Below are 15112 nucleotides of genomic sequence, written 5' to 3'. Positions count from 1 at the left end.
AGCTTTTTAATTATCATTTATCCCCCCAAAATATTACCTTACAGCAGCAAACTCTTCTGAAAACAGCATATATTTTTATCATTCATTTGACATTTCTATGCTGGTATTCAGTTCAATTACGTTTTATTTGTATAGCGCTTTTACCAATGGATATGGTCACAAAGCATTTTTTGGCTCCTTATAGACAATATGATCTGGAGAATTAAAATATGAGTAGCAGATATTAAGTTAGTTAACAAATCAAAATGTATAAAATAGTAGTACTGTTTAGTAATTACGAAAACAGTAGCATCCCAGTTTAATGAATTTCATGTTATGTGCATTCTTACTCCAGTTTCTGGACAATGCATTTGGCTAATAATTTTACCTCAGTAAATTCTATTTTAGCTTCTGGCTAATGATATTTTTCATAATAAATTTTTTTTTTAGGACCTGGCTGATGTTTTTCCTCAGTAAATTGTGTTTTATATTTTGGCTAATAATTCTACATCAGTACATTTTGTCTCGGCTTCTAGTTTATTTTACTTTAGCTAGTGGACTTGATTGACCAGGGCTCTCTTTCTTGTAGAGGCTGTCCAAAGCCTGAAAAATACAGTTGGTTTTGTTTTCTTTATTTGTTACTCTTTGCGATTTATAGAAATATGATATTTATTTTAAAAAAAGCATTAAGTTGTGCAGATTTGCCTTTTAGTCTTCGCTAGTCTTTCTGATTCCTTAAACTTTGTTCGTTTTAAAATAAATGTCAGTGCAGCACACGTCAAGTTAATGCATACATTACATCAAAGTCAAATGCCTCAACGCATCGTGGCATTTTCATTTTGATTGTGATGCACCATTTATCACTTGATAATTAGGATAAATTATACAAGAGGGTATCATGACAGTGAAACATTAAAAGAAGTTATATTTCTTCACGAGTTACACTGATTGCTTCAGGCTGGATCATTCAGAGCTTTCATTAGATTGTCCTGCAGGGGAACATTTTCTGTTTCAGGAGATTTGTTTTTCTTTTTCATCATATGGGAAGGTCTTTAAGCTCAAATAGAAACACACTGTGATTTTTTCTTTGTCCAAGATGCAAGCTCAGATTTATTTATTTACTTATTCAAATTAAATGTATTTATTTCTCAGCATTATGTAGGTATTTGAATTTGAAAATTGTATTGCTATAGTGGTAAGGGAAGCTCCTCTGCAGTACTCAAAAGACTACGATCACGAGGTACACTAAAGCACAGCGTAACGCAAAGCTTCTGCTATGCTGTTAGACTGATACTGACTTGGAAGATAACAACCCGTTTAAATAGTTGTTTTCTAATTGTTTATTTATTTTATTTTTTTGGCATGTCTCCCTAATTTGGAAAATATCATGTGACATTTATGCTTAAACAACGTTCAGGCCTATGTATAATATTTACTTATGGGCTCAGTAAGGTATTAATCATATAATTATACCACACAGGGATTGGCTATTATAGAGAATGTGCTGCTGTGGTCTCAAATAGAGAAGAGCCGATCTTTTGTAATGTCAGACTATTGTAATGTCAGACAATTCTTTCAGTTTTTCTTTTTTTTTTTTTTTTTTTGCAATACATAGCAGTTCTAAAACAGCATAGTATAAAACCACGATTTGCTGTCTCAGAGTAAACACCTCCACTACATTGTTGACCACATTGTCCTATCCTTCATCTGATCTAAAGAAAAAAATAACTAGGCTCGTAAGCCAGTATAATCACACTGCAGTCAATTTGTTCTCTATCCCGAACTGCATGCCATGGCCCTCCTATTGATTTATGTCCCTCTCCATGCACAAGGCTGTCATGTCCCCATGTCAGTCAGCGCTAGCCTCAGGGGCAGCGAAGGGACTCTGGTGATTTAGCAACCTGTCATTACTTTCAGGAGTGTGACGTTGCAGGCTCACACTGTTCGCTCAGTCTGGCCCACAGCAACCCTACTTTTATGAATTTTAATACAATCTTTCTAATAGTGGAGGTTGCCTCTAGCCGAATGAAATGCACAATGATAGATGGTCGGGCTGCATCCTAATCTCGTGTTTTATCTGGATGCTGTTGCAGGTATAAGCAAAGTGCAGAAATAGTCAAATTATTTAGCATTTTAGGCAGGATTGAGGAGTAAGATAGCAGAGCTTGGAGGGGAAGCTGTTTGGACTTTAGGATATTTCTACAATAGTTGTTTTTCATAGAAATGCATTATAAGATCCTGTCAAGTTCACAATAGGGAGCTATATATACATAATACTGTCACCGTGATGATCATTTGGGAATATGTTGAAAAAATACACAGATTTTCTAACATTAACATTATATCCCTTGCTTTCTAATGCAGTGCTATTATTTGGTTATACTGTATGTTTTGCCATTTTATTTGTGCAAAATTATGCTGTTTGCAGCGTGAATCGGCTTGAATTTCTTTCTACACGATTGCTGCCTGAAATTCAAAAACCTGAGTCAACTCGGGTGCTTATAAACAAAGAACCGAGCCTTTGACATTTATCACATCATACAGAGGCATAGAGTTCTAGGCGAGGCAACCAAAGAGCATTTTGCTTTCTCCTCGCCTTCAGAGAAGGCAAAATGAGTTGTGCGCCACTTGTCTATGCATGTGGGTAATATCCTGTTTATTAGTTCAATAAAAACTTGCCTTGCCAACACCTTCTAGGTACAGCCTGGGTGATATGAATATTTAATGTGCCATGGGCATTGTGATTCTGCTGAGAGCAGCTGGACCTTTTTTCAACATAAGCAATATCATTAAGATCTCTTTATTTATGTGGCGCATTTTCTTCAGTGGCAATCCACTTATCCGAAAGGCATCCTGAGTGCCAGTTTATTGTAATAAATTTGTTCGCTTTGCTTTTAGAGTGCTGTCATGTGGTCACACCAGCTCAGGCATGATATGCCCCCGAATAGCTGGGGAGAGGGGACAGATTAGGGGTTTGGGTATTGGGTGTTTGATTTCATTCTTAAAGCTTTACCATGTTCTAACCTTGCTATTGTTACGTTGGCTGATACAGTGTGTTGTGTAAGTGACAGCTATAACACAGTCTCCATGTTTCGGGGTCGCAGTGTTGGTTAATAAAATAGTGATTGGTCTCTAGGCACGCGTTTTCCTCCTTTGTATTTGCATCTGTGTGGAACTATACAATTTGCCTGGAAAGCCTGAAGGTTACGTTCGCTGAGGACGATGCTGGAAAATATTTTCTGCAGAAACGAATCAGAACAATAAATTTTTTTTTTTATTTCTTCATTGCACTTTTTAGTAGCTTGATTGCTCATAGCCTACAGCAACAAAGCTTCCAAAAAACCAAGCTTTCTCTGATCAGTTTTCCTTTAGGAGGGGCAAAAGTGCCCTTTTAAGAGCGAGCGTGTTGTGTTTATGATCCTGCAATATATGGAAGCGCAGTGATACGTGGGACGCCTCTTAACTACTGTCATTCTACGAAAAGGGTGTGGAGATATGCCACCGAAATGAGGCTTCGATTCACTGGGACGGAGAGGCTAAAAAAAAATTTATTCTTTCTTTTATGGCTGCTGTGTGTGTGTGTGTGTGTGTGTGTGTGTGTGTGTGTGTGTGTGTGTGTGTGTGTGTGTGTTTGCAGTTTTTCCCAGCTCATTTGGTAAAAATGTAGTAAAATAAAGCATTCTGGGTGATGAGTCACCCCAGTCTTATAGTTAATGAGCAAAGTCTTTCTTTTCTCATTGGAGTAGGTGGGGAATAAACCCGCATAGGTAGCAAGGACGCTAGTGCTCCCCAGCACTGCGTCACAGGAATATCAAGAAAAGACAAATTATTCTAAGCAGCGCATTAGCCAGTAAAGGGAGTGCACAAACTGTACGGATAAAGAACCCTTGCAATGTATCTAGCTCACACATATATGAAACCGACCATTAAACATGCTCATACTTACGCATATGTTTTGTTCACATGTAAACCTTATATGTCATAAAACAGAGCTGCAATTATTTGTAATGCTGTTTTTGTTTTGCATTCGAAAATATTGAATTACCTACTGAGGTAGCAATTTGTTCTGTGTATGTTTTTGTATGTACTTTTGTTTCCCTTTTATTAGGGAAGATTTACAACCTAAATGAGAGGAAAACTGCACTCATTTGCAAACTGATATATGTTACTTTCGAGTAATGTACTTATTCCGCACCCTGAGATGTGCTACAGCTGTGGACAGTGGGCAGAGATGGGAATTTGGATTTGTTTTATTTTATTTGTTAAATTTTTTTTTTTTTACAAAAGCAGGAGGGCTCTGTGTGAGTATTATCAGAAATATGGAACAGGTCAGGACAGCATTTATGAGACGTGTCACTCTGAATTTTAAGTACAGGAAGAAGACTCATACCTTGCTTTTATTCCATTTGCTGCGAACATGAGTGATATTGAACGACTTGTGTCTGTCTGGCAAAGACTATATTTTAATTATTTTAATGCCCCCAAAACAGAGAGCACCTTGGCAGTCATACTTTATACAATAGACACGGACGTCATGGCTCATCTAAACAATATTGACTTGCCTGTTTACAGAATAGCCCAGGTTTCATTGAAAGTCTGTTCCACTCACGGTCTAATCTTATTAATGCTTGTACGAGCAAGTATTCAGGTCCAGCGAGGAGGGTCACTGCAACATTGAATTATTTTTCTCTAACCTTGATACTGTGCTCTCAGTGGAATTTTTTTTTTTTTTAGCTCACTCGACTGTTACCTAAATAATGTTCTTAAGAGATAGTGCTTTTCATAATGCATTCCTTAAATGGTCCTCTGTTTGACTTTTGATTTTCTTAAGCATCAGGTAAGTGACATGAATCATGGCTTTTATACTATTAAAACCCTAAACCAATGCTGTTGATTGTTATGACCTACTCGGCTAATTTTCCACCTGACATGACTGATATATGCTTTTTCCATTTCTTTTACAGGTCCACCCGTGAATGTAACATGCAACATTTTTATTAACAGTTTTGGATCCATTGCTGAAACAACAATGGTAAGCTAAAAGATGATTGCTGCATAATAAATATCAGATTCTACAGTTTTCTTGATAAATGCAGAAATATTCTACAGATATTAAATATTACTTTTTTATATCATCATGACAACACAAACGCACAGTAAATACCTATAAATATAATTGTATTTTTTGCATCGTGTGTATCTCTGAAAATCATTAAGACTTTTTATAGAACAGAAACCAGAAGTGTATTTTGTGCTAACTGAAGCACCTGGTTGGATTGAAAGGGCTACTTAAAGAACCTGCACATGCTAATTCTTCTCTGTAGCTGGATTGTGTTTAGATTTTAAAAAGATCTCTCTGTAAACGTATTAAATTACATGTCAAGTAATGCTGATTGAAGGCAGATAAAAAAAAACACACACCAGTTGTTAAAAATACATGAATGTAAAATGTAAGAATGTAGATTACATACATGTTGTTTTTGTAACCTGTATAACTGAGCAGGTTATAACTATACTGTGTTTTATAACACTAATAAATTCCCGGAAACAACTGTGGAAATTATACAAAAAAATTATAATAATTAAAAAGCAATCAGATTTTGACATCCCTGCCGTACATCCCGGATGATGTCGAAACAAGCCTGCGGATAACAATTCACACCCTTTCACAAGCATTTCAAAGCACTCTCGAATACCTCCAACAGAGCTACACAAGTAGTTTTGATGCCAAGGCTTGAATGAGCCAAGCTTTACTGCTCAGCCTGCTGCTGAACTGACCAAAAATTGCTGCAGCTCACAGGATTAGCTCATGCAAAACAAATGCAGTATTTTCTACTCCTTTTTTCCCCTTTACAGCCAGGAAAATTGATCTCAGTCACTGACACTGATGTTCAAACGAGCGGGAAGAGCAAGGCACTACGAAAGAAAATGACATCAATAACCTGCTGAGAACCATGTTTTGTGCTGTAATGATCAAACAGAACCTAACCACAACCGGGATCAACAACTCTCCCTGGACTACTGCTATCCACATTATTTACACTGTTTAGGATGTCTGTGGATCAGGGAGGGCTTGACTGGCAATTTAATTAGTTCTCTCGCTCTTAATTTCCTCAAGTAGAAGAGAGAGAGAGAGAGAGAGAGAGAGAGAGAGAGAGAGAGAGAGAGAGAGAGAGAGAGAGAGAGCAAATAAATCCAGAAAGGCTTGCATTTGTTAGTGGTGCTAGTTGAAGTAGAGTCATGAAAGCAGCGAAACTTTTTCTAATCTGTCACAGTCAGAAAAAGATCTTAGCCTTGAGCTTGAATCACATTATGTATCGACTGTTGTCATAAATCAGTCTCCTTAGCCTGGAGAAATCATGGCGAGAAATATGAGGACTCCCTCCCCTTTAGTTTATGCTGATGAATGTGTGCACACTCCGTACTTGTTTGCTAGATCATTCTGTTAGAACAAGAAAAAGCTAGGACTCTAAAGGGTACTCTTTCCTTCAGGCTTTCATTCCCTGTCCAGAGTTTGGCTGTAACGATGGACAGCCAGATCGCCACAGTCGATTTGAGAGAACGATTTACAATTAACTACAAAATGCAAGTTATCCTGGTGTGGGCTCAGAACAGTACAAACCACAAAGCAAGCAATCAGAAAAGCTGATAAATCACCCGAGGTGATAATGTTGTAGGAACGTGTGCACTTCCAGCTTGATGTGGTTGCACTGTTATTTTATGCTGCCCATGGATTGTTTATTATCAAGATGATTGTTCTTTCTCAGTTGGCATGGGTTGTTTATTATAAAGAGAAAATATCGACATGGTAAAAATCAATAATTCCGTCTATTCCGTGCTATTCCGTCTGTACTCCACTTTTTTTTTTTTCCTTTGGAGGCACAAATCTAATAACTTGAAACAGATGATCCTACACTATCGAAATATTTTGATATATTTACTGTGCATTACAATAATTGCTCTAAAATGTGCTGTTGTAAAGGTCACTTAGTATATTTTCCCTCGTGCTTGCGTGTCATCTTAAGGTATGTCACTGCCAGAAATGATACAAATGTCTGATCGATTTTTTGAGATTTTTTTGAGGCAAGCTTTTCTTTTCTCTCTCTCTCTCTCTCTCTCTCTCTCTCTCTCTCTCTCTCTCTCTCTCTCTCTCTCTCTCTCTCTTTTTTTTTTTTTTCTAATCACCTCCCAAATATACTTTAGTATCGAAATATCAAGTAAGCAAATATGCCTACATTTGTATTTAGGAATAAACAATTCTGATAAAAAGGATAGTTTGCAATAATATAGCTTTTATTTTAATTTTTTTGCAATAAATATTGTAATATTAGATATACAAAGACATAAAAATCAACCTGTTCAATTGTTCCCAGATTAAGAAAAGGATGTGTGTAGATGGGATGTTATTTTTTGGGAAACTGATAATTCATTACCAAAATGATGCAGAGATATAGTCAAAAGTTTCAATAAAACCTGGTCTTTTATCATTTTTGAGACACATGCATGATTCGTTTGTTTATATGCATCAAGTCAAGACAAGAAGCTTTTATTGTCATTTCAGCCATATAAAGCTGACGCAGTACACAGCGAAATTAGACAACGTTCCTCCTGAACCCTGGTGCTAAATTAAACAACATGAAGCTACATAACAGAACACAGCGCTAAGGACTACAGACAACAACTCAGGAAATTGTAAAAGCACACAAAAATTGCACTGTAAATGATTGAAAGTTTTGTGGACAGATGAGTCCACATTTAACATTTTTCTCTTAGAAGAACTTATATAAGATGAGAAACATGAGAGATGATGTTAGCAGACTGCCTCACAGCCACAGTCCAACATGGCAATGGGAGCTTAAAGGTTTGGGATTGTTTTGGAGCAGGAAAAAGACTTATTCTGGTTGAAAGGAATTCTGAACCAACATGGCTACAATTCCATACTTCAGTGATATGCAATTTTGTCCGGAATGGGGTTAATTGGAACCAACTTCACAATACAAGACAATGACCTGAAGCATAGCTCCGAGCTCTATAAGGATTATTTAGAGCACAAACAGTCAGCTGGATTATTAATTATCATGGAACCCAGTCACTGCACCGAAATCCTAATGAACTGCGCTGGGATAAACTGGATTGCTAGGATATTCGATTAGCAAAGAACACCTTTGGTTTGTTTTACAAGAAGCATGGAAAAGTATTCCAGCTAAAGGTTTGAGAAAACAATTGTCCAAATCCCGTACAGTTTGTACAGTTGTTACTTATGCTAAGGGAGGATTTTTCAATGAAAATAAAGTTCAATGTCTATACAAGGGGTTTTTTTTGGAAGTAAATCTTCATACCCTCAAATTAGTTTCTTGCATATAAACCAAAGGAACATGCATGTGGCTCTCAAAAACGATAAAAGAATATATTGATTAAGAATATGGCCTAAAGTGATAACTTGGGTAGAAAATAAGCAAATTGTTAATGGCTAAAATGTACAATGGTTTAAATATAATATAAATAATTTAAATAAAAATAGCTTTTGATGAAACCAAAAATACATTGTCAAGAAATGTTTCTTCTCCTGTATTGCTCTAACGAACCCTTTCTGGTAAATGTTTTTTTTAAGAATGTATACAATTTTTGAGAAACTCTAAGCATTATAAGCACTATAGGCAATAAAAAGCCAAACAAGACACTAATCACATGTATATAACATGCAAGAAATGCATGTTAAGACTTTATACTACACACAGTGCAATTCCATACTCTAAAGACTCACTGAAACAACCAGACAGTATCATTTATAATGAATAATTAATCATTTTTTCTTGATGGTGATTATATCACAGCACTAACGATAGCTAGGATGGAAACTTCTCACCTTTGCTCTGCTGACAGAGCTGCTGTTCTCTTACAGGATTACAGGGTGAACATTTTCCTGAGGCAGCAGTGGAACGACCCGCGACTGGCTTACAGTGAATACCCTGATGATTCCCTCGACCTTGACCCCTCCATGTTGGACTCCATTTGGAAGCCAGATTTGTTCTTTGCCAATGAGAAGGGTGCCAATTTCCATGAGGTTACTACTGACAACAAGCTGTTGAGAATCTCTAAAAATGGGAACGTATTGTATAGCATAAGGTGATGAGTCCTATATGATCAAGATCTAAATCTGCTTGCTTTGTCCATTCAGAAAAGTAATAGTAGTCTATTTTGGCTATTCAGGCTGCTAAATTGCTTATTGATTGTATCGATTTGTGGTGGCGAGGCTCTGACTGCAAAATGTCGTTTTGAAATAGACAGTGATTGTTCAAGTAAAATTTAGGATTATTGACTATTGAATTTTTTATAGTTTGAATACATTTACAATTACAAAGGTGCATTTTTTCAAAGCTACTTGAAGCAGAATTCAGAACTGACCTCAACAACAAGAGGTAAGTGGAAGCAGCTTGTGAGTATTGTCAAAGCTACAGGTCCTCTGAAGTCGAAGCTATACATAGCCGTTTATTATTTTCATTCTATATCAGTGTGTTCTTTTTTGGATCGCACAAGCATTATTTTAAAACCGTGACTTTCAACATACTACATTCTGTACTGTTTATTATAATTTCATTTTAAGTGCATCGTATGCCAGACTTTTGTTTCTTTTCTCTCGTGAGCATTCGTAATTCTGCCAGCTGCACTAATTAACTGGTTATTGGAGTTTGTGTCTAACGTGCAGTTAAGTGTTATAGAGTTTGTATTCATGCTTAATACCATGCTCTGTTTATTGCTGAGTCTGCTCTTCTTATGGAATTCAAGATAATAACCACATTTTCTTTTTGGAGTGGGTATTCCTTTTAAAAAAAAAAAAATGTTGAGGTTCCTGGACTTGTATCAGATTGCCCCCATACTTTGCTAAGTCATGACTATGCTGCAGACAATATTTAAATCTCTTGAAACACAATAATCAGCTCTGTGCCCAGTGCCTTAGCACTGACCATCTTAAGGATGTCAGACTCAGCCATCTCCTGAGTTGCCTGCAGAATAATACACATATGCTTGGCTAAAAGATTTGAATTCTGGCTGAATCTTACCCATAATTCTTAGCCTGAACAGCCTGTTGTTTGTGAATGCCCAGTCCCATTACAAAAGATAAGTGCTGCAGGAAGATTTGCTCTCCAGATGAATTAGCAGCCGACATGGTTCAGTTGAAATCAGTGCCTCTAGAGTAAAGACAGGGGGTGTAGCTCAGAGGTTTGCAATCATCTTGATAACCATTTATATATAAAGCTCTTACCACATTAAACTTTACTAATTCATGGACTCTAAGTCACTGTAAGGCAAAGTTCATAGAACATCTGTGTTGTGGAGACTTGAAAAGAGGCATCATACAGGTCTGTTCAATACGAATCAATCCTGAAGTTCAGCAGAACTACAGATGACCAGCTTAACATACCTTTCCTATTCTGGTTTGCTTATAACAGGGATATAGGTTCATTACAACTGCTTGTTTAATGCACTAAGTGCACCTTTGCAAAATCTTGTTGGGGGGTCTGGTATTGACATGGCAATGAGCCCTGAAAAAATTATAGGGATTTTTGTGCTACTGAAATTTGTACCCCTGCAACATTTATATTAATGATCAGAGATCATTGCCAGCTGTCACAAGTTTTTACTAAAGCATTGTGAGAGTGTCTGCATTCAGCACAACCCCAGACAAAGAATCATCCTGTGAGACTACCAGCAATACCATACAGGCATCATCAACAATCTGTCCTGCTCAGGATCTATTATATTAGCAAGAGCTTGTGGCATAGAGGTCAGCCATAGATGAACTGTCTCTCCCGATACTACTCAATAAATTCATTGCACTGTGGCATAGTGAATTCTGTTGCAACCAGTGTTCAGAAGATCACATTTGCTGCTGTAGGTTACCTTGTAACATCCCATTTTACTCGGGCTGCTACTGGTTTGCCAGTGATTGCTGCAGGGACTTCACTAGACCCTCCGAATTAAATGGGCTCATCTTCTCAATCAATGATTTCAGCTGAGCCATGTCTGCCACCAAATCGTGAATTCACCTGCCAGATGTGGAAAGCTAGCCAAGTGTTTGGGCTGCAGGGCTTGAGTCAGAATGGATTTTGAATCGGCGTCTAAATCTGGCAGCCAGGAACATGCTTTAGACAGTCAATGAGCAATTGGCACATGGCTCTCACTTATTATTGGTTTTCAGGATTCACCAGCTGCATGAGTTTTGACGTGTGGTGCTTTGGGCTAAACACTTGGTGTGTACTGAAAAAAAATAAGTCTAATCCAAAATAAACCCACAAAAGGGTCTGTTGTTTAAATGGAAAAACATAAGATATAGGAGAATATAAGCACCTAACCAGGTAACAGAATTGGCAATGAACAACACATGATATGGCAAGGGAAAACCTCAAACCTGTTAAATGAAAGGCAACTCAAATGTCATATACTTCAGGGTGTTCTGTGGTGTGCTAGGAAAAAAAGGGCAGTAGTAAAGTAAAAATAAACTCACTGAGGCAGAAGAGATGAGATGAAATTAGATGAGAAGAGGCTATCCCCAGATTTTTGAGGACAGGAAACTTGTAGTGCACACTGTAATCACAAGCTGCCAAGCGGAACGGTCCATATGGTGTACAAGTGGACAAAAGAAAAAGGAAGGATGGCTTTATGACAACCCTATTCGTTGCAACAAATGTTTAGAACAAATGACAAATGAATGACAAATAATATTATTATTAAAAGATGCATTAAAATGTATGCTTATAGCAGTGGTGAACAGTAACGACGTAAATGTAATTCGCTACTGTACTTAAGTAGTTTTTTCACAAGTCTGTTCTTTACTCAAGTATTTCCGTTCGGGGAGACTTTTACTTCAGCTTCACTACATTTCAAAGTCAAATATCGTACTTCTTACTCAACTACATTTTACATCAGTCCTTCCTTTTTACTTACGAGTCTATAAAACCTTAACTGGTCAAGCGCTCAGTAAGTCACCAATCATGTTAGAGTGCACTCTGTTTTAAACTTGTTTTTGGCAGTGGGTCCACATTATTTCTTTTTTAAGTCAATGAAAATAAGGTTTTGGGATCATGAATATTTAATAGATATCAATCAGTGTTTGACTCCTTAATATCATTCTAATAATAGATTGATGTGCTAAGAGTAACATTGGAGTATTTTTTACATAAACTGAGTTCATTATTTTTGTGGTAAAAAAAAAAAAAAAAATGTATAGTACTTGGCTACTCAAGTACATTTGAAGGCAAATATTTCTGTACTTTTACTCAATTGAATGTTTAAAGGGAGCACTTTTACTGGAGTAATTTTTTACTTACTGTATCTCTTTTTTTTTTATTGTACTTCATCCACCACTGACTAATAGCATATTTACCAGTACTGTAATAAGAGGGGCATTCAAGTCAAACCAGGAATTTTGAGTTTATAAAATAAAAGAACAAATGTTCAAGTGGAAACTGCATTTATTTTCCCGACATACTCCCCTGCTACATTTATGCCCTTATCCCAGCATTTAACTATGCCTTGAAAGATTCAACATAACTGTGCCTTGAAAGATTTGTTAGTACGCTCAAACTATCCCTTGACAGCCTGCTTCACTTCGTCATCAGGGAACCACCACACGACCAGGATCGTCACTGAAGGACGTATGGCCATTTTTTAAATGTTTACATCATTAAAATGCCTTACTGCGGCTGAGCGTCTCATCACTGTACTGTGCTTGAACTCTACTGTAGATATCCGCAGGTTTTACGCCTTCCTTCACAAGAAACCTCTTCACCACATGCTGTTACATGCATGCACTAACACTGTTGTCTGCCATCTTGATTAAAGGTCTCTGGACTGGCCCACGACATGTGCACCGTCTATAAGTAATAAGACACTCTAGCCACTTACTACTGCGTGGAGTACCGTCACGCTAGCATTAATGTTTTATAGCTGTTAAACTAAATGTTCTGGATTGACTTGAACACCCCTCGTAGATGAAATAACGTACTTGTTTCCAGTTAATTCTAAAGTAAACGATCTAGTAACATGGACAGTACTGTATACAAAGTAGTAAACTCTAGCGTATTATGGGATGTGTACTTAATGGAGTACTAATATGTTAGTTTTTTCAGTTCATGGTTTGGAATTTAAGTGTGGACCTGATGAATTTAAGGGCTTAAAGTATGCTTCAAGAGCAAGAAGGCAAAGTTTAGGGTCTCGAATTTTATCATGTCTTAACTTGACACTATCAAATGAACAATCCAAATCAGACGGCTTTCGGCTATGAACACCCTCTAAATTGCATCAGGGCTGGTGCACACTTCGACTGCATGCTGGAAAATAGCTGTTATTTTATGTGGTAGTGTTGCTGTCACAAACCCTGAGAGAGTTAAAAAAAAATGGGTGAAGATCATTTCCGGACTAAATTGGGTTCATGAGTAATAACTTCCAATGCATGTACAGAAATGGCTGACTAACACTTTATAATCATACGGATTTGACCATTTTTGTGAAAAATCATAATGCAGGTGTTTGTTACTCTGCTCTATAAAAGTGGCAGATAAGAGAGGGAATGGCTGAAATTGCATTTGGAATGTAATGTTTGCTTGCAATGCCTGATCTGATTGTTAACAGGATAACGCTGATTCTGGCTTGTCCCATGGACCTGAAGAATTTCCCGATGGACGTGCAGACTTGTATAATGCAGCTGGAGAGCTGTAAGTATGCCCTGCTCATCACAATGTTGGAGATGATTTATTCACTGGCTCACAGACGGATGTTTTGCTGGCTCGCAGGAAGGAATGAGGAGCACAGTAATTTACGTGCACCTTAAAGTCGAGTGTGTGGAGAGATGCTGCGAGCTCAGGTTATTGCCTGCGCCTCCGTCCACTCTTATTTTAGTTATTGTCTATTGGGATGCAGCCGATTCAAGGGGTCTGGCAAAACGTAGCAATACTAGGCGGTGTTAGAAATTGCAGTGTTAGGGGTTATGCAGTAGTTTTCAGGTTTCTTTATCGTGTGTTTATGAGAGTGTTTTGAACTGTTAATTCACTACTTGTTTAACCGTCTCTTTTTGTAGTCGGCTACACTATGAACGATCTGATATTTGAGTGGGATGAAAAAGGTGCTGTGCAGGTGGCTGATGGACTCACATTACCCCAGTTTATCCTGAAGGAGGAGAAAGATTTACGCTACTGCACCAAACACTACAACACAGGTTAGCACCCTCCTAACAGATGCTGAGGCTGAGAAATATTCTGCACGTGAAGCTCCCTTGCTATTATTGGAGTGCCAAAGTCATGTGTGTGTGTGTGTGTGTGTGTGTGTGTGTGTGTGTGTGTGTGTGTGTGTGTGTGTGTGTGTGTGTGTATATATATATACACACACACACACATCCAGAGAGTTTTGCAGTGACCACACAGGATGTCTACATATACAAACAGCAATGCAAAAGACCTTAAAATGCAGGCAGGCAGGAGTGGACCTAGATCCCTCTACAATAGTCTTGACCCTTGTTAGACATTACAGAAAAATATTAAGTGCTGTTATTCTCTCTACAGCAGGCATCACAAAATAATAATTGTAAGCATGTCAATGTATTTGAAAAGCAAGATTTTACAAGGTCCCTGTTGTGTTTATTTATATTGACTTTTTTTTTTTACTCGGTGTTGAAAGCAGAGTCTCTGCTGCCTGAAAAAAGCGTTATGGCCATGGTCTGTTTCTCCTTCATGGTCTTGCAGTTGGGTAAAAAAGCATCTGTCTGGTCATTCTCAGCAGTCAGGATTTGTTACCCACAAGACAAAGTGGATATAAGATTTGAAGGCCAGGCTGCTTGGGATTTAATATAAAACAAAGCAATACAGAAGAGACACGGGTTGTATTGCTCTTACAGGAATGCACTTTTATGAGGTGTGCTATTTGTGTAAAAATGAAGGACGTGATGAAGTGATATCCCGTCCTGTCTTGTGATTTTGGTCTGCAGTTGGTTTGTAAAAATATTCACTTTGCTTTTGTGTGCCTTTTGGTGTCATATGCATAGAAGGTTTACTTATATTTTATAGAATTCAACAGTGAAATGTCAATTATGAAATGTTTCATTCCCAAAATAAAAATGGTCTTGTTTGAAACAGGTTGA

At 37.5% G+C, this 15112-nt stretch overlaps 1 protein-coding gene across 4 annotated transcripts in view; it reads left to right on the top strand.

The window, feature by feature from the left end:
• Nucleotides 1-15112, top strand: part of glra1 (glycine receptor, alpha 1) — a 51219-nt gene that overhangs the window by 16707 nt on the left and 19400 nt on the right. For all 4 annotated transcript variants that reach the window (XM_083560128.1, XM_083560130.1, XM_083560129.1 and 1 more), the window contains 4 exons: nucleotides 4944-5011; nucleotides 8882-9105; nucleotides 13612-13694; nucleotides 14057-14194. In XM_083560128.1, coding sequence (XP_083416254.1) covers nucleotides 4944-5011; nucleotides 8882-9105; nucleotides 13612-13694; nucleotides 14057-14194 — 513 coding nt within the window. The remainder of the gene's footprint in view (nucleotides 1-4943; nucleotides 5012-8881; nucleotides 9106-13611; nucleotides 13695-14056; nucleotides 14195-15112) is intronic.

This window comes from Silurus aristotelis (assembly GCF_946808225.1).
Source record: "Silurus aristotelis genome assembly, chromosome: 14".
NCBI classification, from domain to species: Eukaryota; Metazoa; Chordata; class Actinopteri; order Siluriformes; family Siluridae; genus Silurus; species Silurus aristotelis.
This window is presented reverse-complemented; position numbering and strand designations above follow the sequence as displayed.